The sequence below is a fragment of the Miniopterus natalensis genome, chromosome 3 (assembly GCF_054644295.1).
Source record: "Miniopterus natalensis isolate mMinNat1 chromosome 3, mMinNat1.hap1, whole genome shotgun sequence".
In the NCBI taxonomy this organism is placed as follows: domain Eukaryota; kingdom Metazoa; phylum Chordata; class Mammalia; order Chiroptera; family Miniopteridae; genus Miniopterus; species Miniopterus natalensis.
This window is the reverse complement of record NC_142083.1, coordinates 83,174,621-83,200,322: the sequence shown is the minus strand read 5'-3', so window position 1 is coordinate 83,200,322 and position 25,702 is coordinate 83,174,621. Positions and strand designations below refer to the sequence as shown.

Genomic DNA, 25,702 nt, shown 5'->3' with positions numbered 1-25,702 from the left:
GCTCGCGCACACGCACACACGCACACACACACACACACGAAGATTTTGTGATGTACATTTATATTTTTACTTGGGGTTTTGTTGATAAACATATACTGTCTTGCAACTGCCAAGTCCACAATATATAGAGCAGTCCATCACCCCCAAAAGTTCTCTCGTGCTGCTGCTTTGTAGTCAGCCTCTGCCTCAGCCCCTTCCCTGGGAGCCACACCCGTGTTATCTGTCCCTGTCACTTTGCCTTTTCCAGAATGTCACATGAATGGAACCATGCAGGCTGGAGCAGTGTGAGTCTGAATTCATAGCACCTGAGGTTCAACTGTGTGGAGTGTATCCTAAGTTTTTTGGTTTATTTTTTTTAATTGCTGAGTGTATTTGATTATATGGTTTCACCACCCATTTTTTAAAAAAAATATATCTTTATTGATTTCAGAGGGAGGGAGGAAGGGAGGGGGAGAGAGATAGACAGAAACATCAATGATGAGAGAGTCATTGATCAGCTGCCTCCTGCACATCCCCACTGGGGATGGAGCCCACAGCCTGGGCATGTGCCCTGACTGGAAATCGAACCTCGATCTCCTGGATCCTAGGTCGATGCTCAACCGCTGAGCCACGCCTAGCCAGGTACCACCCATTTTTTTAATCCATTCCTTTATTGCAGGGCATTTGGACTGGGAAACCAATTATACTTAAATATAGTTATCAAAAGATTAAAAAGCAAAGTAAAAAATATGTGGTTCTCTATTAATGTCAAACCCAGATCTAGCAGCAGGTGTGATGCTTCTTAACTTCCAAATAGCAAGGACCATACGAGATAATTGGGACATCTCCAGCTATATATTTTCAGATACGATTTCTTTTTTTTCTTTTTTTTAAATATATCTTTATTGATTTCAGAGAGAGGAAAGGAGAGGGAGAGAGAGAGAGAAACATCAATGAGGAGAGAGTCATTGATCGAGCCTGCAACCGGGCATGTGCCCTGACCAGGAATCGAACCCCGATCGCCTGGATTCTAGGTTGACGCTCAACCGCTGAGCCACGCCCGGCTGGGCTCAGATACGATTTCTAATGGTGACAGAGTCCTGGGTACTGCTTATGCCGTTGTGGTTTATTGCCTCCACTTACAACTGGTGATGCCAATGTGGGAAGCCAAAGCTGTAATTGTTTCCCATCCAAGTTCACAGACTCTCAAGTTCTATCCACAGCCTGTCCTTGGAACCCAGGTTAAACCCCCATCCTAAAGACAAAGGTTTGCAGCAAGGATGTGATAAGCCTGGCTTTGCACATTTAAAAGCTGACTATAGCCTCCAAGTGGAGAGCCGATTGTTGCGCAGGAGTGGAAGCTGGGTGGTCAGTGGGGGGTGGGCAATGGGGTCACCTGGCAAGGGGGGATGAAGGATGGGATCAGGGTGAGCAGCAGGTAAACTGAGGATTGGCCTTAGTAGCGGAGCCAATGTGTGTTTTTGAGGGATTAGATGTGGGGAGTGAAGGAGATGGGGGAACCGAGGAGGACAGACGGGCAGATGTGTTTCTGGTTCCGGCAGCTGGGTTATGAGGGGAAGGACTGTGGGTGACCTATAGATCATAAGGAGTTGGCTTGTGACCATGACTGGCCTTGGGGATCTGCCTCAAGAGGGTGACTGTGCCATTCTGGGGGAGGGCCATGAGTCCTTTTTGCAAGGAAAAGCAATTTTATTTTTTATTTTCTCTCCCTGATCATTAAGTCACCTGTAAAATGGAAGTAGTAGCCCTAGGTATCAGGAATGAAGTAAAAATCCCCATCCCCTGCCACCATGGTTCTAAAGAAAATCCTGGAATACGAGATGCTCGAATGCAAACTGAGGTTCCTGCTCTCAGTGTAGCAGGAGGCACTGAGTTAGTGCGAATGCTTCAAGGTAGCAGGTGCTCCAGAAAGAACAGTTATCACTGTCGCCCAAAGGAGAATTTGAACACAGGTCTTTCCAGTTCTAAATCAAGGGTGGGCCTGCGGTTTGCTTTTGTAAATAAAGTTTTATTGGCACACAGCCATGCCCATTCATTCTTGTATCATCTAGGGCTGCTTCCATACTGCAATAGCAATGTTGAGTAGTTGTGACAAACTCTATGGCCCATAAAACCTACAGTATTTACTGTCTGATCTTTTAAGAAAAAGTGTGCCCATTTCTGTTTTGCACTGAACTTTCACCTCCTATCCCAGATCTATGTGTGATCTTAAGCTGTTATCAACTCCATTTTGCAGATGAGGCAGTGGAGGCTCAGAGAGGTTTGGTAACTTGCTCAGGGTCACCCAGCAGGGTGAGAGCTGAGCTGGGACTGGAGCCAAGTCCTCCCCAGGCTATTCTTGTACCACTGGGCTAAGGGCAGCCCTACCCCAGGCCTAATGTCTGCTAGAACCCTCACTGTGGGGGCCTTGAGGACCACGGGGGCTTTGGGCCCTGGCCTTCTCCTGACATCTCTTGTGTGCTTCTCTCTTCTAGCTGCTTGCTACCTTCTTAATTCAGCTCGAGAGAAGGAAGGGAATCCAGTCCTCAGGGATCATGCTCATATTCTGGCTTGTAGCCCTACTGTGTGCCCTTGTCATCTTGAGATCCAAAATCATGACTGCCTTAAAAGAGGTAAGTGGTGGCCTCACTGTGCGTCTTCCTGCGGCAGCCCTTGGGAGAGATGCCTGCTCCTTTTGGGTTGTGTGGAAAGCACGGGTTGCCATGGGAGCAAGGAAATGGGTACCACTTGGGCTCGGCTTTTTCCCAGGGGATTTCCCTACCTCATCCAGCCTTTGTTCTAGAACCTTCTTTCCTCACGGCCTCACTTGTCTGTGTACCTCTGAGGAGCCCATGTGGGTCCTCCAGGGGCAGGAGCTGCGGGCTGATGCACACCACCCTGTGGCCTCTGTCAGCAGTAAACAGATGTCTTCAATTTGGAATGGAGCTGGGTGGGGAGCAGTGTTTGCAGAGTGGCTGCTCCCCCAGGAGGCCCTAGGTTGTCCTCACGTTACCTTAGTGTCATCAGCCTCTAGTTTGGCTGAGAAGTGGTTCACGTTGGCTGCCACATGCCACTGCTAGGATTCTGAGGTGTGTGCTTTGAGACTAATGTTGTTCCCTGCTATTTCCCAGCTAATCAGGAACTGGCGTCAGGCAAAGGAAGGAAAAGAAATGGGACATTTATTGAGCACCTGCTGTGTACAGTACAGTCTTTAATAGTGACAGCAGCTGACAATTATTGAATTCGTGTTTTCAAAGTGCCAGGCGGAGGACCAAGTTCTTTTCATGAATAATCTTACTGCTCACAATTACTCTGCCAGGTTTCTCAGCCTCAGCGCTAATTGACATTTGGGCCAGAGACGTCTTTGTTGTCAGGGGCTGTCCTATACTCTGTCGGATGTTAGGGGCATCCCTGGCTTCCACTCACTGGGTGTCAGTTGCACCCTCCCAAGTTATGGTACAAACAGAAATGTCTCCACACACTGCCAAGTGTTCCCTGGGATGTAAAAATCACCCCTGGTTGAGAACCATGGGTCTGTTTATAGATGGGGACACCAAGGCACAGGGAAGTTTTAAGTAAGCTGACGAAGTTCCACAGCCAGTGCAAGCAGAGGCAGGATCTGCTTCACTCCCAAGGCCAGGCCTCCTCCCACCATCGGGGACGCCCCCCCAGGCGGTGTGGACCACACTGTGATGGAACCGCCTCTCTTGGGTTAACGTGCAAGGGGGGTGGGATGGGGCCAGCAAACTTGCTGGGGGCCTGCATGCTGAGGGCGTGGGCCTTCTGCAGCCTGCTCCCTCAGCCTTTGCAAACTACTTCCAGAAAGTGATTTTTCTCCCTCCTGCTGCCCTCATATTTAGGACGCCGAAGTCGATGTGTTTCGTGATGTCACTTTCTACATTTACTTCTCTCTCGTGCTGATTCAGCTCATCCTGTCCTGTTTCTCAGACCGCTCACCCCTATTCTCCGAAACCATCAATGACCCCGTAAGTACGATCACGAATGTGTTTGAGAAATGAACCTTGTACAGTGCCGGGAAGTTGCGATTGGACACTGTTTCTGAGCCGGTGTCATATATTTGGGGTCTCATTCCACCTTCCCCAAATGCCTGGAGACAGATTATATCGTCCTCCCCACTTGACGTGGCAAAGTTGAGCTGTAGGCATGGCTGGGGTGGGGGAGCCTAAGGAGGGAATCTCCTTAGGTTTCTAGTTGTAAATTGCTGTGTCTTGCAGGCCTGTAGGTTTTCTCATTTGGTTGGCATAGCGATTTTACAACATGTGAGCAAACATTTAAAAATCAGGAAGTTTCAGAAATTCTAAGTGTCCAGATTTTCTAGAAAAAATGAGAAGTTCAGGCAGGGCCAGGGTCATTAGCCCACATGGCAGCAGTTGGCCAGAACTGAGGAGTGTTGCCCTAGTTTACCACAGTCCCTACCACTCCCTATTGCATTGTACAGTGTCACTTTCATCTAGGTACATGCCTGCCCCCTGAGGGATTTGAATTTGAGACCCTGGGTCTGTCTTGTCAGCTTGAGGGAAATCCTTTATGTGCAGAAAGAAATCATTGTGTAGGTGGAGATGGCCACTCTTCCTGCTGGGAGAATAAAAGGGAACATTGTCATTTGTCACCCTTGCCTCTCTTCTTTCTCCCTGCCCTTCCTTCCCTCCTCCTCCCTCTCTCCTCTCTTCCTTCTTCCTCTCTCTCCCCCGTCTCCTTCCCTTTCTTCCTTCCCCCCTTCCAGCCAGTGCTGACTGCCGGGCCTTGATCTGGGCACAGGACTATAGCGTGAATAAAGTAGAGTTCTTGTCCACTTGAGGTTACAAACAGTAACCCAGGACCCATGTATCTTTCAGGTGGTGGTAAATGCTAAGTAGAAGAAAGCAGGAAAGGAAATGAAGATCATGGTTGGGGGTCTGTGCAGTTTTTGGGAAGTGATCATGGAAGGCCTCCCTCAGGAAACTGCATTGGAGCAGAGACCTAAAGAAGCAGGTGGCCAACCTGGCAAATACCCAGAGAAAGAGCTTTCCAGACAGAGTGGTGGCAAGTGCAAAGGCCCTGGGGCAGGAGCTGCTATGGAATGTCGAGGGCACAGCAGGAGAGGCCAGTGTGGCTGGAGCAGCAGAGACAGGAGAGGGCTGAGGGTGGCATCTGAGAGGTAGGGACAATTGTCTGTAGGCCAGATGAGCTGTGTGGATTTTATTCTGAGAGGGACAGGAAGCCTTTGGAGCATTTATTCAATGCTTTGTTCATGGTTGGTTGTTAGCAGATGAAATTGCAGCAGGAGCAGCTTTCAGCAGCTATGTTTCTGTTGGGTGTCACCTGAACCTCAGCAAAGGGCTGAGCTGCCTTTGCCAGTGATGAAGGGACTTATGGGGCAGCAGCAGCATCCTGAGAGGCCCCACTCTTGGATTTCCCTTCTCAAGGAGGAACTGGGTTGGAGAAATGAACAAATTGTGTGTTTATGCAAATATGTTTGTGCACGCGCGTGTGTGTATGTATATGTGTGTGTGTATGCATGTTTGCATATGTGTGTATATTTTTGCTTTTATGTTCATGTTTTGTATGTAGATTTGTGTTGGAGTGTTTGTGTATGTATGTGTTAGTGTGTTCTTGTGCATGTGAGTTAGAGTGTGTATAAGGTTCACAGAGGCAGCAACCATGCCTATAGCACCCATTGGATCCCAGCCCATGCCTGGCACAAAGGCAGGGCTCAGATGTCCATGGCTGTTGTGTCTGCTGGTCCTCAGTGTTTGTGTGTGTATGTGTGGCAGTGGAGTATCCCAATCAGGAAAAATTGTTAATTGTCGGGGTTTTCTGTGGAGCTGTGAATTGCACTGGACAAGCCACACACCCCTGAGTGGCTATAGACTTTGGGTTCCCCTGAGGGTGACTGAGCCCAGGTGGGGCTGAAGCGTTGGCATGGGCATCACCTAACCTTTCAGGGTGCCTCTGGGGCCCGAGAAGCAGCCCTCTCACAGTGGACCATCTGAGGTGCTTTATGCAGGAGGGAATTTCAGGTTTTTGGTCACCTTTGGGGATTTGGATCAAGTTCCTTTCACTTTCTTCCTGACATATGTGCAGGAAGGTGGCTCATAGAGCTGACTTCCTCCCATTATTTTTTCTGTGTTCCCAGCAGCCTGGGCCTGGGACCTAACCTGCTGCCCTGGGTTGGCCTATTGTGCTCAGCTGTAGCAGCTGGAGGCTATATCATGGGGGGCCAGGACACCCCGACTTTTCTCCCTAGTCATTGTCTTTCTGGTTTAGGAAGTGAAGCTCAGAGAAGTAGGCCATTAGACCTTAACTGATACCCTAAATCTAACAGTGGAAGCAGCATGTATGATGGGAGAGAAGCTTCATTTTGGAGTTGGGCAGACCCTGGGTTTAAATCCCACCCGGGTCCCTTTATCCCGTCAACAGACATTTATTAAGCACCTGTTGTATATGGTGCTTAGTTCTGGGGCCACAACAGTGTGTGAAATAGATACAGTTTGTGCCCTGCTACAGTTATCTGTTGCAGTTAACAACAATAGTTTATTATGTCTTGTAGTCATGGGTGTTAACTGGGCTCAGCTTGGTGGATCTCACTTGGAGACTGTCCTACGGTTGCAGGGGCTTGAGTTTGGCTTCCTCCTCACATGTCTGGTGGTAAACTCGGCCCCATGGCTGGAGCCTCGGCTGGGTGTGACCGCTCCATGTTGTCTCCCCAAGTGGCCTGGACTTTCTCACAGCATGGTAGCTGTGAGTATTGCAAGAGAGGGAGCCAGGTAGAAGCTGTGTCACCTTATATGACCCAGTCCCAGAGTCACACAGTGTCACTACTGCTCTGCTGTCTAGATTGAGGCAATCACAGAAGTCTGCCTGTGAGCAAGGTGGGGGGACACAGACCCATCTCTAGATGGGGAAGTGGCCAGATCTCATTGTGGGACCAGCACGTGGAATGGCAGGTAATGTCTGTCCATCTTTGGAAAATGCTGTCTGCTGCGTGTCCTCAGGAAGCTTCTGGTCTTGCTGGGAGATAGCTGATAAGCAGGTCAGCAGACAAATAACGATGGAACCACAATTGAGTTGAAGGCAGGGAAACAGGTCACATGACTTTTAGATTTGGGACTTTGGGTCAATTGCCCCTCCTTTCAGGACCTCAGTGGCCTCGTCTTGAAAAAGGGTTGGGGCTCCACTTGATGCTGACCTCACCTTCCTCCCTGCCCCAGGTCTGAGAAGGGGGGACACTCTTAGGTACCTTTTATGCCTATCTCCCTGACACCCTCAGAGCTGGTATTACAGCAGAGCCTAAAAAATGGGAGAGTCCAACCCTTTCCTCTCTCCTGTCCTCATGGCAGCAGTCACTGTCGCCTGTCCTTAGAGAAAGCGGTCAGCCAAGCCTGGAGCTGACCGGGGTCAGGCAGGGTCTGGGTAAGAACTGGCAGCACTTGGCTTCCCCAGGCTCTCTTCTGCTGAGTCACCCAGCCTGCCTGCCCCTTGCATGACTCAGATGTCTATTCTGGCCCTGGTCTCTTGGCAGGGCTGCTTCTGTCCTCCAGGCAGCTGAGCGTGGCTGACCAGGCTCCTGCCTGTCCCTGGCCTCTGCTCCTTTTATCTTGCTGGCCCTGAAGCTACTGCTTAGGGTTGAGGGAGGCGGTTTCCATTTGCAGAAGGGGACATCATGGTCATATGTGGTCACGAGGTAGACCCTCACTTCTCAAAGTGGGGTCCTCGGACCAGCAGCATTGGTGTCCTCAGGTGCTCACTGGAAATGCAGCGTCTCAGGCCTCCTGAGTCCTGCTGGCTAAGTCTCATTTAATAAGATCCCAGGGGCACAGTTGGATGCACTGGTGCACCCTAACTAAGAACCTCTCAGCTCATTTGGAGGAAGAGATATATTTAGCCCGGTGCATAAACTTGAAACATTCCTTCCCCAACGAATTCTACTATGAACATTTCATACCTACAGAGAAGTTAAAAGGCTGGCACAGGGACAACTCATCTACCCACCAACTAGATTCCATAATTAACTTTTTGCTAACCTTGTTTTATCACGTAGTTAGCCAGCCAGGCAGCCAACCCATTAATTTTTTTGATATCTGAAACTTCCTTTGAAATACATTAGGGTCCTTCACCCAAACACTTCACCGCTCAAATCATTAGCTAGAGTTCAGTATCTGTTTATAGTTTTGTTTCCTTAAAATAAAATTTACATACAGTGACATTGCTGAATCTTATTACCATTCAATGAGTTTTTGATAAATGAATAATCTGAGCCTCTCTCAAGATAGAGAACATTACCAGGACCCCAGAAAGTTCCCTCCTTCCCCTCCATGGTTAGTCTCTACTCCTCACATCCTAGAGGCAACTGCTGAGCTTGGACTGTTTAGGAAAGCATCATAAACACTACTTGTAATTCCTTTCTCCTTTATACTCTGGTCATTCAGTAATTCAGCATTGTGCCAGGGGCTAAGCTGGGTTCTGAGTACCTAGAAATGAACAGACGTGGACTGCTGCTCTTGAGGAGAGGTGGGGGAGGGGCAGCAGGCCAATAAATCAGCAGCTACAGGATGGACAGTGGGGCTCTGAGGCAGGGAAGTGCTGGGGCTCCAGGGCCAACATTCAGGGGAGTGAATGCCTGAGTCAGAGAAAGGAGAGGCCTTGCCAATGACATTGAGAGCTGGAGGGTGGACAGGAAAGTGGTCCACAGGAAAGTGGAGGAACCAGCACATGCAAAGGTCCAGTGATGTGTTTGGAAATTGCATGAATTCTATTTGGCTGGGTAGGACAGGCCAGGGAGCTGAGCATTAAAGATCATTGGTAGAATAGTATGTCACTATAAGGCCTTAGAATTTTTACCTGATGCAAGGTTTTTCAGTGGGGGAGTGACACACCCTGGGTGGGAACGTTCAGAGGATCCTTCCAGCAGAAGACTGGAAGAGATCTCATGGCACATGGAGAGGCTGGTGGCACCTAGGAAGCTACTGTAGGAGCCCAGGCAGGTAGAGTGGAGGGTTGAGCTGGACAGTGATCCTATGTGCACTCAGGCATCAAAATCCAGGAAAAAAATGAATGAAGCCCTGGGAAAAGGGCAGTGTGCACGTGGCATGTGTTACAGTAGAAACGGTGGTCCTGAGCAGGGAGGTGATTTGCACAGCTCTAAGCAAGAGACGCAACAAAAACCAGAAGTGTTACAAATCACTTTTATTGTTGGACATTTAAATGGTCCCAACCAGTAATAATGATAGCAGACCCATGTGCTGTCTTTACTAATTTATTGAATCCTGGAAGCAACCCAGTAAGGCAGGATTATGACCCTCCCCCCGTTTTACAGTTGAGGATGCCGAGGGCCAGAGTGGTGGTGTCTTGCCTAAGTCATGAGGCTCCATCCGGGAGCCCTTTCGCTGGGTTTGAACACCTCAGCGGGCCTGGCATCACCTGGAGGGCTTGTTAAAACACAGGTCACTGGGCCCCAACACCCAGAACTTCTGAGTCAGTAGATATGGATGGGGCCCTAGTATTCACATTTCAACAAATGCCCTGGTACTGTGGATGCTGGTGATGGCACCACATTCGAAAACCCCTGCTCTGAGCTGTCCTGCTGTTTTACTTGTCCCTTACTCCTGGGGGGTTAGGAAATGTAAAGTGGGATCACCTCCAGACAAGCAAACTAAAGGCAGAGTCTAAACCAGAAAAGAGACTGTGGGGACCTGGACAAGGTCCCCAAACTGCAATGTGCGAGAGGTAATGAGTGAGTAGTTCTCAGAGAACCAGTGCCCGGGGCTCTTGTATCAAATTGGTTTAATCCACATGGTTTCTGGCCAGATCACCCGGAGCCAGATGCCGATGCCAAAGAACGCAGCTCTGTTTGCATAAATCAGACTTTCCTCCTGCTGTCAGCCAGGGCTTGTGTGAATTACTCTCATTTCTAAATGAATGGGGGACCAGTTAATAAACCTCCGTCCTGGGTCAGGAGTTGGTCCATTTTAGCCTCAGAGGCCGCAAACCCCAAGCTGGCAGCTCTGCTTTTGTGCTTAATGAATTACTACACCAGAACGTTCTGCTTGGTTTCGGTTGAATGGTCTGCTGTCTGGATCCTTTTCCATTAGCCCTTTTCTTCTTCTTTTTAAAAATTATTTTATTATCAGTTCTTGGCTACTGAAGCACTCTAGTCGTCTGTTTTTGGATAGGGGCTTCCAGAAAGTGGCTCCCAAGTGGATAACAGTATTTGCTGATGATGGGGACCGTGTGTCAGCCCGATGTGACTTCCAGTAATCTGAAAATCTGTGTTTGGATCCCTTGGAGGAAGGAGAGCTGGGGAGACGAATTTGACAAAGCTCTTGGAGTGTACAAATCAGAAACTGGAATGTTCGTGGTAATAGCCCGGCCTCATTGAATTTGCAGGGTGACTTTTCTTACAGGAGTTGGGATTTTTAACAGCCGGAGGAAGGATTAATGTTTTTCCTCTGGGCCATGATTTCTTACAGTCTCCTTTGTACACAGTTGTACAGTCCACAGGCTGCTTCATTTTTTGACCCACAGCTGGAGTTGCCCAATTGGTGTTTGTGAGGCTCCTGTGGGTATATACCTAACACTCCTGCTATTTGCACTGTGTCTCTGTGCAAATTAGAAAAAGATGACTCATCTCCCCTGGGTGGATGAATTTGAGACAGGCCCTGCTTCTTTGAAGTTGATGGTGTCCCTCCCTGGCACAGGACCTGGCGGTCTTGTTCAGTGGGCATTGGTGCATTTCCGCTGGGTGTCTTTGTGCAAGGCCTAACTTGAACAACTGTATGCTGATGCCAAGACTGAAGGAAGACTGAGTTTGGGTGCAGGAGGCCACCATTTGAGCTCTAGTTTCACCTTTAATAATCATTGTGTCCTGGAGTGTTATGAGGTCTGATGTAAGCAGGGTCAGCCAACATTTTCTGCAGAGCCAGATAGTAAATATCATAGGCTTTGCAGACCACATGGTCTCTGTCAAAACTATGAAACTCTGCTTGTGGCACGGACATTTGTAAATAAATGGGCATCAGTGTGTCCCAGTACAACTTTATTTCCCAGCGGCCACCCATGGGCCGTAGTTTGCTGACCCCAATATAAAGCATCTGTTGGTATGGGGCTGGGTGTGTCACGGGCCTGCAGGAATGGAAGTCTTTGCTATTGTTTTCCCTATTTTCTCTTTTACTAACACTACTAATACCATTTCTTGAGCTTTTACTCTGTGCCAGGTACTGTTCTAAGTACTTTACATGCTTTATCTCGTTCAATCTCATCACCAGATCCCATGTCCAAGCGCCCACAGCTAGTAAGTGGCAGAGCTGGGATTCAGACCCTCTGACTACCTGGCTCTGTGTTGGCTCACACACCAGCCACCCCTGCTCCCCACCTCTTCTCTCTCTGGCACCGGGTGTTTTTCCCTTGTTTCGGCTCTCATCATTTATAGTTATATATTTATTTGCATCTTGGTTTACTTCCTGTCCATTTCCCCCCGAGTCCCAACGTTTTATGGGGTGAGGACCTCACTCTCTCCTTTCTAGCTCTGTCCCCACCCCTTAGCTGCCTCCTGGCATATAGGCAGATCCTCTCTAAATATTTGCTCAAGAAATAACCGAGTCATTGCCAGGCCTGCCCCACCCCTGCCCCCTTTTTTGCCAGCACTGCTTAGCTTTTCACAATGGCTAGGAATTGGGCTACAGTTGAAACGCCTTGGTGATTCCCTAATAACCCACCCAGTTCTGGAAAAAACCCAGCCTACAGAGCAAATACCATCACCTCTTCCACAGACAATATTGCTGCCTTAGGTTGGAAGAATTCCAGCTTATTACACAGTCCCATGGACCTCATTTGATTTGTCTCTCCCTGTAGTCCTGGAAGGTAGGCTGAGCAGTAGGACTAACCGCTCCCATTTTCTAGATGTGAAAACAGGCTTTGAGGTAAAGGGACTCGCCCAGGGTTATTCAACTAGCAAATGACAGGCCTGGGATTTGAACCCAGGTTTGTCTGGCTCTACAGTTCGAGCTTTGTCTTAGGTTGGTCTGGAGTGTAGGTCTGTGTCTAGCTGCATCTGACTGACTTTATTAAAAATATACTGATGTCAAGGCCCCACCCTCAGAGGTACAGATCTAGTTGGTCTGGTTTGGGACCCTGGGCACCTGGGTGATTCTGGGGCAGCCAGGGCTGGGAACCTCTCCAGGCCCCGTGGCTCTAGAGTAGAGGAGCTTGGTGGTTCTCAGCCCAGGAGTCATGTTTGAATCACTGGGGAAGCTTGTCTTGTTGGAGACTTTCACATGTGTGCAAAAGTGGACAGCCTGGTAAAATGAACTGCTGTGGACTCTTTACCCTGAGTCGCCTGTGCAAAGATTTCAGTATGTATCTCTGAAAGATAAGGAATTTAAAATTTTTAATAACTTTTTAATTTGAAATAACTTGACTCACAAAAAGTTGCAAAAATAGTAGACTTCCTATGTACCCTTCACCCAGCTTGCCCCAGTGATGGTATCTGAACGATGAGGATTTTAAACAGTACAACTATTATCGCACCTAAAAACATTTATAATAATTCTTTAATATCATGAAATATTTCTCTACACCATTGTGCTTGCAACATGGCACACTCTCATACCTTATATCATTTCTTCATTTATTAGCTGGACTATTCTTATGCAAAGACACATCCCCTCATCTTTTTGTCCCTCTCTGGTGTAGGTCACTGAGGAAAGACAGGAAAATGCTTGTTTCCTGCCCCTTTTATGTTTTCAGAACGACTTGGTTCACTAACATCTTTTCATCAGTGACACCAAGAGGTGGTGGTTCTTTTTTTCAGTGTTAGTATGAACTTGTGTATTTAAACATGTGATGGGTTTCAGTCCATTCTATTCACTGTCTATTGCAGCTCAGATTGTGCCTTTTTAGGCTAGCGGGAGCCACTCCCTATTGCTTCCTGGGCCTTGTAGCAATCTTGCTTGGCTTTAGTTTCCTTGGCGCCCGGTGTTACAAGGTGTTCTAGGCTTATCTTGTACATTTTCTGCCTAGCCACCTTGCCAAGGAGACTCTGGGAGTTAAAAACAAAGACTCAAGATGCCCTGGTCCCATCTCAAACCAGTTTAATCAGAATTTCTGGGTGGTGGGGCCCAGGTATGGTATTTTCTAAAAGTGGGTTGGGACCCTGGGCACCTGGGTGATTCTGGGGCAGCCTAGAGGGAAGACTGCTTGGGTCAAGGGGGTCTCTCAATGATTCATCTCTGAAGAATGCTGGGTCCTTGAGCACAATCCTCAATTGAAGAGCTCATCATGGCATGGTGACCCCTTCACTAAAGCTGGTATTTCAGAATTTAGACTTGAGTGTTTCAGCATTGAAAGCCGGCCGGAGTGTGCAATCCCAGAGGCGCTGTCCCTTTCCTTGTCTGTATGTTGTTGAACTGGACCTCATCTTTGTGCCTTTGGGAAGGAGGCTCTATGAGAGCTTGCTCAGAATCTGTCCACAAGTTCCCGTTGCCCTTAGGATGAAGACCCAAATTCCTTATGTGGCCTCCAGCGTAGACTGTGCACAGCCTCCAGCATAGATTGCTCAGACCCTCTCTTGGTCCCTGGAGGAGGTTATGCTCCCATGTACCACCGGGCCTTTGCACATACCCTCCTCACTGCTGGGACCACCTTGCCTTTCCCCTTTACTTAGTTGTCCAGTACTCACTCTTCAGACCTCAGCTTGAGCATCTTCATCAGGAACACCTTCCCTGACCTCCCTCTACTAGATCAGCCCCCATCCCCTACCAGCTCTTTTACTGTGAGCCCAGGAAGTTACCAGTGATCCCATTGACATACCTTTGGGGTATGAGCTCTATCATAGTTGTGGTTTTAATTTGTTCACGGGATCATTTATTAACTTCTGTCACTGGAGCCTGACCGGAGCTCACATCCTGTTTCTGTCACTTCTCGCTTGGGACCCTGGGCCAGTCATCTCACCCCTGTGCTCCTCAGTTTCTTGTACTATAAAATGAGGTAGATGCTTTTACCTTCCTCATTGGGTGGTCATGAGGATTGGATGAGATAATGTGTGTAAAGCACTCAGAGCTAGCTAGGAGAGAATGTTAGCAGGTGCTATTGTTACTGTTGTTGTTATCACTGCTACCACCTGGTATATCATGGGCTTCCTAAAGGGGGGTGGGTTATATCTGTTTTCGAGATTTGTGTACATGGTGCTAGGTGCATAGTAGCTGCTCAGAAATATTTGTTGAATGAACAAATGAAAGAATGCATGGAGTGAAGCGGGGATGGCAGTAATACCACACTCATTGGGTTGCTGAGGGGATATAAGAACGCACTGTACTGTTTTTGCACATAGTAGACATTCAGAAATATTTGCTGGGTGAAACTGGAGGAGCTGCCATGGGTTTATTTAAGGCCACTGGGGCTTAGGAGAGACATTCTTTCTGGGTGCAAATTAGTGGCCGCTGGTCCTTTGGGAGGAAGAATGGTCCAGCCGATTGTTTCCTGCCAAGTACTGTCATAGACGAGAAGTTGAATCACTCATTTCCCTTTTCCTCCCCACCCTGTGTTTCCTCCACTAGAATCCTTGCCCAGAATCTGGAGCATCCTTCCTCTCCAGGATCACCTTCTGGTGGATCACAGGGTAAGGCCTGGCCCTCCTGCCCCGGGTGAGGGTGGGCGGGGAGTCAGTGTGAGAGGTGAGTGTGTGGCATAGTTGTGTCCCGACTGCGCCTGCCCTGGACATGGGTCTCAGAGACACTGACATTGTCCCCACATGCATGAACTTCGAGTTCCATGAACCGTAAAGCACTTGATCCTCTGGACGGTTTGGCCTCAAGCAGTTAGAAACTGCATGCTCTTGGCTTAGTTTTGGATTTGGGTACTTTTTTACATTAGGAATAATTACTATTACTGGCATTATTTCAAACCCCTCACCACTAGAAACATAATATATGCACCGTAGGACATGTGGGTAAGAGAAACATAAGTAGATCAACAACAGAAAACACCAGAGGCAACCATAGTCAACAGTTACCTTCTGGTCCTTTTTCCCCCCCACATTCCTCCCCTCCCCCCACATTGTCAGCATCTTACTGGGGATTTTTTTTGAATCTTTTTCCCGCCCCTGATCAGCATTGTTCCTTGTCTTCATAAAGTTTTTACAAACATTGTATGTGTTCTCATAAGTATGTTTATAGAGATAGAAAATGATACAGCAAACCTGGCAGAACATTAACAATGGGGAACGAGGTGAAGGGTAGACAGGAATTCTTTGTACAATTCATGTGATTTTTTTGGTAAGTGTGAAATTATTTCAAAATAGCAAGTGAAAATATTTGGTTTACTTTATACAATGAAAATGTTCAAACGTGTAGAAAGACTAGCCTAATAAACCTCACTAAACTCACTGCCCAGATTTAACCGTTGGTAATGCTTTGCCATCCTAGCCTTAAAATGTTTTCCTTAGTAAATTGGAGATATCCTGATGTTTCCCTCCTAAGTATTCCCTCTAAAAAATGAGGCCATTTTTTCCTGGGTGACCTAACAATTTAGCAGTAATTATTCAATGTCCGCAAATGTCCGTATTTGGATTGTCCCAGTGCTCAGCTGCCTTTGGTTGCGGGGGCTGCCGTGGCGGGGAGGTGGCGGTGGTGGTGGTGGTGGTGGCGGGCTTGTGCAGTGAGGGCCGCTCTCCTCTTCCTCTCGACTCTCATCGCCTCCCTCCTTGTGTTCCCGCCCCAGGTTGATGGTCCAGGGCTACCGCCACCCCCTGGAGAGCACTGACCTCTGGTCCCTGAATAAGGAGGACATGTCAGAACAAGTTGTGCCCGTTTTAGTGAAGAACTGGAAGAAGGAATGTGCCAAATCCAGAAAGTAAGTGAGTCCTCTTGCCACTGGGGAAAGCCAGACACACTCTAGGACCAGCGATCACCTCCTTCTTCCACCTGAGGAGATGAAGCAGAAGTACTTGCGGGGGTCTCCGTGCCGTGGGAGCAAGTTAGGGTCTGATCCCAAGTGTGGCGAGAAGGTAGAGGGGGGCTCCCGTGGGGCAGTGGCACGTGGTGAGTTCTGTTCAATAACAACGCGTGGGGCTGCCCTGGGGAAGGTGGATCTCGGGAGAGACCAGAGTCTGGCCTCAGAGGCTGCCTAAGTCATTAATGTGCTGAGACCTTTGTTTTCCGCTCAGAGGGCTTTCTGAGAATTCAAGGAGATAAACATCATGTGATAAGTTACCTGTCATCTCATAAGCCATGTGAAAACCCTGGGCAGGTAATGTCATACAGGTTGTGTTTATTGATCTGTGCACACCAGGCTGAGCGCTTCCATGCTGCCTGGGAGAACATGGCGAGAACTGGCTTGTTGGGCTCTAATGTGGGCTTCCCGTGGGGTGCTGGCTCCATTAGCACCTTTGCCTTAAGGGGGTGTCTCAGCGTGGGGGTTTGCTCCCTTGGGACACTAGCACATAGGTCACTTGCTCTGTTCCCAGAGGCCTGAGCCAGATCCAGCACCTGTAACCCCTGCGGACATGGTGGGGGTGAGAGGAGTCCTGTTCTAGGAATTTCTTGGTGTGGCCTCTTGGAATAAGGCCTCTTCAGGTAGCCGGAGACTAAGGTAGCCTGTGCGGGCTCTGGGCTGCTGGGTGTGCTGGGCCTTCTGAGGATCAGGCAGTGGCAGCCTGGCCAGATTCACCATCGCCCTCACAAACGCCAACCCTTGGCAAAGTTCCTAACAAAATATAGTCTTCTCCTAATTTGCACAGTCACTGCATTCCTGAAAAAAAATTTTGAGGCATATTTAAACTTGCAAAAAAGGAAATGCACACTGTGTATGGATTTATGTCGGAAGATGGGCTTGGATTCTAGACTTGGGTAATTTTAGGCAAGCCTTTCACCTACATGGGTGCCTGCTGGAATCTTCTTCCTCTGGGACTGTTTCCTGGCTCAGTCCCTAGGACAGTCTGAGAATGTGCATTTGCCGAACAGCCCCCCTTGAGAAGCCTGTGTTTTTGAGGAAGAAAAAGCACTCGAAAAACAAAACAATATAAAAAACACACACAAAACCATAAAAAGGAAGACCATCTTGAGTCATTTGCATTTGTAAGTGACACTTAAAATCATGCCAGGGCTGTACTTTCCCAGGGGCTCATTAAGGGTTGGGGGTGGATCACATCCATCTATGGTTCCCAAAGCCATTGCTGTACCTTGTGAGCTCTAAGAAGAGTGGAAATGTGCCTTAAGTTTGTAAAATTCTTTCTCCATGATTGTAGATCAGAGCTGCCCTTCTGTGTTATATTGGGTATTATAGGTCAAAGACCATGTTCAGAAATGTGGAATTTTATCCACAAATGTGGAATTTTAATTAAACTAAGACCATTTTAAGTGTGAGCTTTTACCTTTGGGAGAAGATGAAAGGTCTTATTTAACAAATGATAGACAAAGCCATGTGTAGCTCCTCACTGCTGTTTGGTTGGTCCAGGCCCCTTCCAGTCTTCTCTCTCCACCCTGCTCTGGCTACCTCAAGGTTATTGTGCTTCCTGGAAGAGGGGCCCCACCTCTTTTCAAAATCCTTAGTTCCAGGCCTTGCTCATGCTGTTCCCTCTGCCTGGAGCCGCCTTTCCCTCCCCAACTGGGCCTGTTCCCTTATCTTGTAGGTCTTGGCTCCCATAGGCTTATGAAGATCTGTTTCTCTCAGGAGGTGCCTTGATGGTGGACTCTCCTCAGTGTTTGGCCCAGGGCACATGTTCAGTTCATTTACAGACAAGTAACCAATGGGCACCTCTGCCCACATCGAAATCCAGTTGAGTCAGCAAGTCCCTTTTTCTTCCCAGTTTCCAGCTTCCTCACCTGTTTCTGTTCCCCTGTTCTGGGCAGTTTTCTCCTGACCCAGACCAACCCCCTTTAACTTTCCATTCCCCCCCAGCCTGACCATTCAGATACCCTGCTGGCTCCTTCCCCTCCCAGAGCGCCTTCCTCACAGGGCTCTTGTCACTGGATATTGTTTTCCTGGCTAGGCCTTAGCTGATCCTTCCCACCGTCTTGACCTCCTCCTCCAAGCTCTGAGCCATCCTCCTCTCTGCCTGCCTGAAACCTCCCTGGCCCTTTGGCACCCGTCTCCCAGCCACGGAAAACAGCCCTGGGTTAGCCAGGCCACGCAGGCCCAGGGCCCAGCTGGGGAAGTGGTGCAGAGAATGGACAGGGGAGGGCTGAGCCACTCCCTTCCTCTCTGCTCGCCGCCCCTCCTCCTTGCCAAGAAGGCATATGTGCTGAAACAAATACCAAAACCCAGCCAGAAACCCGACCTCAGGGAAAGTCAGTAAAGCAGGCAGGGAAGGACCTTACGTGGTTACATGGACAACATGGAAAACAAATAATCCTCTGTGGCCCGTGGAATAATGTTCGTCTTCCCCAAAGATGTCCACATCCCGATCCCCAGAACCTGTGCCCGTGTCACCTCCCATGGCAAAGGGACTTAGCAGATGTGATTAAATGAAGGATTTTGAGATAGGGAGACTGTTGTGCAGTGCCTGGGCCAAATAATCACGTGTCCTTATAAGAGGGAAACAGGAGGTCAGAGAGAGAGAGAGAGAAAGAAAGAGAGAGGGGGAGAGAAAAGATGCTGTGCTGCTGGTTTTGAAGATCGAGGAAGGAGCTTCGAGCCTAGGACGGTTTCTGGAAGCTGGAGAGGCAAGGAATCAGATTCTCCCCGAGAGCCTCCAGAAGGAGCACAGCCTATGGCCCACTTTAGATTTCTGACCTGTGGAAATATGAGATGATAAGTTTGTGTTGTTTTAAGCCACTTAGTCAGTGGTAATTTGTTACAGCGGCCACAGGAAGTTGTGCAGCTTCACACACAATTTAGATTTTACTCTGGGTGCAGCGGGAAGCTGTTGATGGAGTTGGAGGAGGGGAATGATGAGTTTTTAAGATGGTCCCCTTGGCTGCTGTACAGGGAGTTGGCTGTAAGGAAAGAAGAATGGGAGGAAATGGGGAGTAGTAAGGAGGTCCTGGCAGTGGTCACTTGCACGGGTTGGAGGCTGTGGAGAATGAAAGAGTGAATAGATGACTACACACATCCCAGATGTGGAGCGGACAGGACACAGGCCTGATCAGACCTGGGGAGCATGAAGGCGGGGGTCAAGGATGAGTCCCACGTTTCTGGTTCTTTCCTGGGTTAGGGAGCACAGAGGAGAAAGACAGGGACTTGATAGCCTGGACTAGTGCCCACAGTTTGGAGTGGGGACACGACCAAGGCAGGGTGGAAGGCTATGGTCTCTAGAGGGGAGTTGCACATGGTCCAGATAGGCAGACGTGGCATAGATGTGACAAGCAGGAGTCTCCTGAAATCGAATGCTATTCAGTGAACTCATGCTGTAGAAGAACTCTGTAAGTTGTAAATGTTAGTGTTGGGTGAGGATGAGGCTTAGAGTCCATGTTTAGCCCTCTGAGGATGCTGCTTTCACTACATTTTGGTAGAGGGGATCTGGGGGGGTGTATCTGCTGCTGCATAGCCCCAAATTAGCCCCAAACCTAAGCAGCTGAAAATGACAATGTACATTCAGTATCTGGGTCAGGGATCCAGGAGTGGCCTAGCTGGGTGGCTCTGGCTCAGGGTCTCATGAAGTTGCAGTCAGCATGGTAGCCAGGGCTACTGTCCTCTGAAGGCTCAATTAGGGCTATAGGATCTGCTCCCAAGTTGCACATGGTTGGCAGGTTAGTGCTGGCTTCTGGCAAGATCTCACCATGGGGCTTTTCCAGAGGGCTCATTGAGTGTCCTCACAACATGGCAGTTGGCTTTGCCCGGAGTGAATGACCTAAGAGATGACAGGTGAAAGCCACAGTGTGTCCTACGACCTAATCTTGCAAGTGACGCTCTATCATTTCTGCAGAGAGGACTTCACAGGGGCATGTGTGAGGGTTCTGATTTCTCCACATCCTTGCAAACACTCATTATTTGACTTTCTGATGATAGCCATCCTCGTGGGTGTGAAGTAATATTTCACCGTGGTTTTGGTTTGCATTTCTGTGATAACTAATGGGCTTTAAATTGGGGTGTCTTTTTTTTTTAGTGAGTTGGAAGAAATCCTTGTGTGCTCTAGTTACAAGTTCTTTATCAGACTTTTGATTTGCAAATTCTTTTTCCCATTCCATGGTTGTCTTTTCACTTCCTTTTTTTGGTCCTAATGAAATCTACTTCTCAAAGACTATGTGAGGATTCTTTCTTGATAGTGTCTTTTGAAGCACAATCGTATTTTATGTTGATGAAGTTCAGTTTATTTATTTTGTGTTTTGTTGCTTGTGCTTTTGGTGTTATATCTAAGAATCCACTGCCAAATCCAAGGTCATAAAGGTTGACTCCTCTGGCCCTCTGCTGTAGTCAGTGGGCTCAGTCTCTGGCAGACCCCACATGGCTCCACACTCCTTCCTTGTGTTCCAGGCAGCTGGTGAAGATCGTGTACTCCTCCAAGGATCCTGCCAAGCCCAAAGCGAGCTCCAAGGTGGATGTGAATGAGGAGGCCGAGGCTCTGATTGTCAGGTCCCCGCAGAAGGAGCGGGAGCCATCCCTGTTCAAGGTGCTCTACAAGACCTTCGGGCCCTACTTTCTCATGAGCTTCGTATTCAAGGCCCTGCACGACCTCATGATGTTTACTGGCCCAGAGATCTTGAAGTAAGACCTCTTTCTTCCCAGCTGGGCAACCCTTCACATTCTTGACCTTCCCCTTTTGATGCTCCTAACTCTCCCTAGGGTCAGGTGGTACTTCAGGGTCATGTGGCATGCTCCAGGGGGCTTACAGCCCAGTCTCTTTGATAACCTGCTTTGCTTAGTGCTTTCCATTAATAGCATCTTAATTAAGCCCACTTTGATTGCAAGAAACAAAAACCTACTATGCTCCCCTAAAGCCAAAAGGGGGAAGATAGAGGATTGTCTTGGGAAGTACAGAAGGCCAGATCACATGAAAAGTGCAACCTCAGACCAGAAAGTCAGAAAGGTCACCTCTTCTCTGTGTTTACCTCTCTCCCTCCTTCCCTCCCTCTATTTCTCTCTCATTGTCTCTTTGTTTCCTCTCTCTGTGTGTCTCTTTGGGGCCAACACATTTGCTCTCTTACCCTCTCTGCTCTGTCCCCTTATGCTCTCTCTTTGGTCACCTTTGGGTGATGGTACAGTTAGTGCAAGAAGCCTAAGGCACCCTGTCATGCATGAGCAGTTTGGACAGCCTGCCCAGTCAGATCACCACCACGGGGTTGGTTTTCCATCTATAAAATTCAAACACTAATGCTCACCTCGCCTGCCTTTGGAGAAAGTCAAAACGCTGAAACTGAAGGACTTCTCCCTGCACGTGTGCATCTTGGGAACGTCATTCTGGGCTCTGTCCTTGCTCCTCTGCAGATTGCTCATCAACTTTGTGAATGACAAGGAGGCCCCGAGCTGGCATGGCTACTTCTACACTGCGCTTCTGTTCGTCAGCTCCTGCCTCCAGACCCTTATGCTGCACCAGTACTTCCACATCTGCTTCGTCAGCGGCATGAGGATCAAGTCTGCCGTCATTGGTGCCGTCTACCGGAAGGTGGGTGAGGCCAGGAGGTGGGCACATGGCCGACTTTGATATTGACTGGGTCACTTTGGGGCTACCACGGGGATTGCAAGCCTAGCTCCTGGAGCAGTAGCTCCTGGTGGCCTTAGTGACTGCGGATGGGAAGGATTGACAGTTCTGCATTAGGCCTCAGCCAAGCTGATTTCAGGGGTGAGCCTGTAGGATGTCCATGTCAGCCATGGGCCGTGTCAGCCCTGGGAAGTGGAATTTCTTACGTGGTACTTGATTTGGGGAAATCCAAGTTCAAATCCTTGCTCTGCTATCCATAGTCTGTGTTTGAGCTTGTTCTAACTCTCCATTTGAACTGAGCAGATGGTCCCTCTCCTGGATGACAGGGTACTTCGCAGGCATTTGTGCACAGCTTATAGGAACTGGGTTGCCTTCCTGGTCCCTTCGTTTCTTAGCCTCTGGGGCAAGGACACCCACTGGACCCATGGGTTGGGAAGAGACCGTCTAGCAGATAGTCGGGAAAAGCAGACTAGATCATTGGTTCTCAGCCCAGTCAACAAGCTAGACTCACCTGGAGAGCTTCAAAAACTTCTGACACCCAGGCCGCACCCCAAACAAGAAAATCAGGATCTCTGAAGGTAGGACCCAGGCATCAGTATTTCTAAAAGTTCCCAGGTAATAGTATGAAACCATATCTGAGAACCAGGGTGATTTTGTCCCTCCAGGTGATGTTTGTCCCTGTCTGGAGATATTTTTGCTTGTCATAACTGAAGGTGGGCCATCTAGTGGGGAGAGGCCAGGGATGCTGCTAAACATTTTATAATGTACAGGACAGGCCCACCAAGCATGACCCAGCCTCAAATGTCAGCAATGCCAACATTGAGAAACCCGGGTCTAGACCTTGGTCCTTCAGTGTGTCTGGGGACGAGCAGCATCAGCATCACCTGGGAGCCTGTTAGAAATGCAGAGTCTCAGGTCCTGCCTCAAATCTGCTGAATCAGAGCCTACGTGGTAACAGACTTCCTGGGTAAGGCGTGTGCACACACAAAAGTGTGCAAAGCCCAGGTGTAGGCAACTTCTGAGGTCCCTTCCACATTGAAGAGCTCAAGGTGTAGAGGCAGTAAGTGCCATCGATAAGAGTGAGGGCTTCGTGATGAGATGGACGAGCTGGGGAGGCAGGTAAGTTGGCAGGGGAGGAGGAAAGAGCAGTCGCCCTTCTACTTGAGCAGTCTCCTTCCTTCATAAGGGCCTGGAGGCAGAGTACAGGGCTCTTCATCTGCCACACTCACACTCTTTCCCTCTTCTTTATCCCATAGGCCCTAGTGATCACCAATGCTGCCAGAAAATCTTCCACGGTTGGAGAGATCGTCAACCTCATGTCTGTGGACGCCCAGAGGTTCATGGACCTGACCACATACATTAACATGATCTGGTCAGCCCCTCTGCAAGTCATCCTTGCGCTCTACCTTCTGTGGCTGGTGTGTGTTTGATGTGATTCCCTGTCATGTGGGGAGGGGCCTTCGTGTGTGGGCAGTAGGGGTGAAGGTGTGGGTGTTGATGATAAGAATCTCTATAGCTCACCAGTATTTCTTTTTTTCTTTTTTTTTTAGCTTGGAAAGGTTTATCTTTTATTTATTTATTTAATTTTATTTTTGTTTAAAATATTACAGATGTCCCTTTTTCTCCCCAGTTACCCATTCCACCCCCGTATTTCTTGCTGTCATTTACATTTTATTTCTGTCCCATCAGCCAAGTCCTGGGTATTTCATTCCTTTCCTCAGTTGTTGGGTGTATGTTCCCTTTGGGGGGAATGGTATTTGTTTGCATTCATCTTTTCTTGAGAGCATATATAATTAACAACCCTACAACATACACACCATGTTTCTGCCACTGTATTCTCCCAAATGCTAACCTAACTCATTTATTCACTAGTCCTAAATTATGTTGGTCAAGATAATATCTCTTGGTTGCAAGGGGTAGAAATACATCAGATGGAGTCAGCAAAGGACGCTGAACTCCCCACTCCCTGAGCAAACTTAAATATACAGGTATGCTGAAAATGAACAGCTTCTAAATAACAAATAAGATAAAGAGAATAAATAGAGATGGCTGGGAAGCTAAGGAAGCCCTGCAGGAACTCTCTGAGCTGAAGTAGCGGCTGGTGCCATTGTTTACATTCCCTTCCGCTTCCCTAGGGCTGTTAGGAGCTCTGATCTGGGTTTTGGCCTATCTGTAAGATCACCACAGCAGTTAACAGCTACCTTGCCCAGAGCCATTTGCCTCTGAACAAGGGAACAAACAAGAACAACAGGGCATAACTACTGACACCTGACAGGAAGACAAGGAAGCACTCTAGTCAGACCATCAGTGCCCTAGGAGCATGGTGCCTGCTTGGATCTAGCTGGATTCCCAGAAATACCCAGCACCTGAGCCTACACAGAGGTCACTTCTACACAAGACCACTTTCTATATAACAAACGAGAGAGACATACAGAGAAGACTGGAGAGCTATGGGAGCTCTCCGGGTACTGTAGGAATTCTCCAGGGTCAGAGGGGCTAGTGAGTGACATTTTTTATGTCCCCCTCTATCTCCATAGGGTGAGTGGGGGCTTTATCCAGGTGCTCTGGCCTACCTGCCAGGTTGCTGCAAGTTGTTTCTGGACACATCACCCGAGCCCATTTCAGCCCTGAACAAAGGGAGCAAGAAGAATAGAACCACAGGGTATTACTGCACAATGTGGCCACCCCACTTGGAACCACTCCAGCTCAGTTGGCCAGTGCTTTAGGCACCTTAGGTACCTGCTCGGCTCCCACTGGCCTGCCCAAACCACGTGGCACACAGCCTGCACAGAGATAGCTTCTTCATTAGGCCACTTTTTCAAGACTGAGAGAGAGAGCTCTTTTGTCTAATTTATATAAATAAACATAGAAAATCAAACAAAATGAAAAGACAGCAGAATCTCTCTCAAATGAAAGGGTAAGAAAAATCTCCAGAAAAAAAAACCTCTAAGGAAATGGAGATAAGTAATTTGCCTGATAAAAAATTCAAAGAAATAGTCATAAGGATGCTCACCAAACTTGAGAGTGGAATAGAGAAACTTAGGGAGAACAATAAGGAGAAAGTATAAGAAAGAACAAAGCAGACCCAAAGAATCTGAAATGAAAATACATTAGAAGGAATCAACAGCAGATTAGCTAATACAGAAGAACAGATCAGTTATCTGGAAGACAGACTAGTTGAAATAACCAATCCTAACAGCAAAAAGAAAAAGAAAAAACTTTTTTTAACTGAGGATAGTCTCAGGGACCTCTGGAATGTAACATCAAGTTTACTAACATTCACATCATAGGAATTACTAGAAGGAGAGAAAGAGAGAAAGATACAGAAAACCTATTTGAAGAAATAATGGCTGAAAACTTCCCTAACCTGAGAAAGGAAACAGACGTTCAGGTCCAGGAAGCACAGAGTTCCATATTAGATGAATCCAAAGAGACTTACACCAACGCGTATTATAATTAAAATGGCAAGACTTAAAGAGATAATCTTGAAGGCAGCAAGAGGAAAATGAGTCACATATAAAGGAAACCATATGATGCTGTGAGCAAATTTGTAGGTCAGAAGGGAGTGGCAGAACATCTTGAAAGTGCTGAAAAAAAGGAACCTACAACCTAGAATAAGGTTACCCAGCAAGGTTACCACTCAGAATTGAAGGAGAAATAGTTTCCCAGATAAGCAAAAACTAAAGGAGTTCATCATCATTAAACCAACTTTACTGAAAATGTTAAAGGGTCTTCTTTAACCAGAAAAGGAAAGGCTATAACCAGAAATAAGAATATATGAGAAAGGCCACCTTATTTATTAAAAACCAAGTATTTAATAAATACAGCGAATCAGACATTTAAAAGGCTACTGTGAGGGTCAAAAGAAAACAGTTCCAAAAAACTCAAACTACAGCACACAGGTAGGAGATATACAACACAAAAAGATCTAAAACATGATGGCAGTAACATAAAGCATGGGGGGAAGGAATAAAAACCTAGTCCTTATAAAATATATTCAAACTTAAATGTCTTAAAATAGACTCCTATAGATAAAGGATGATATACAGAGTGGGGCAAGAGTACGTTTACAGTTGTTCCTGTGGAAAATAATACAATAATAAATAATAAAACAAGAATAAACTCTGTATTTTGCATACTCACAACTGTAAA

The 25,702-nt window shown here is 47.8% G+C and overlaps 1 protein-coding gene across 1 annotated transcript in view; it reads left to right on the top strand.

Moving 5' to 3' along the window:
* Positions 1-25,702, top strand: part of ABCC1 (ATP binding cassette subfamily C member 1 (ABCC1 blood group)) — a 126,348-nt gene that overhangs the window by 42,919 nt on the left and 57,727 nt on the right. Inside the window, exons 4-10 of the mRNA XM_087815640.1 lie at positions 2,475-2,612; positions 3,840-3,965; positions 14,532-14,593; positions 15,694-15,825; positions 20,386-20,616; positions 21,337-21,514; positions 22,807-22,968. Coding sequence (XP_087671766.1) covers positions 2,475-2,612; positions 3,840-3,965; positions 14,532-14,593; positions 15,694-15,825; positions 20,386-20,616; positions 21,337-21,514; positions 22,807-22,968 — 1,029 coding nt within the window. The remainder of the gene's footprint in view (positions 1-2,474; positions 2,613-3,839; positions 3,966-14,531; positions 14,594-15,693; positions 15,826-20,385; positions 20,617-21,336; positions 21,515-22,806; positions 22,969-25,702) is intronic.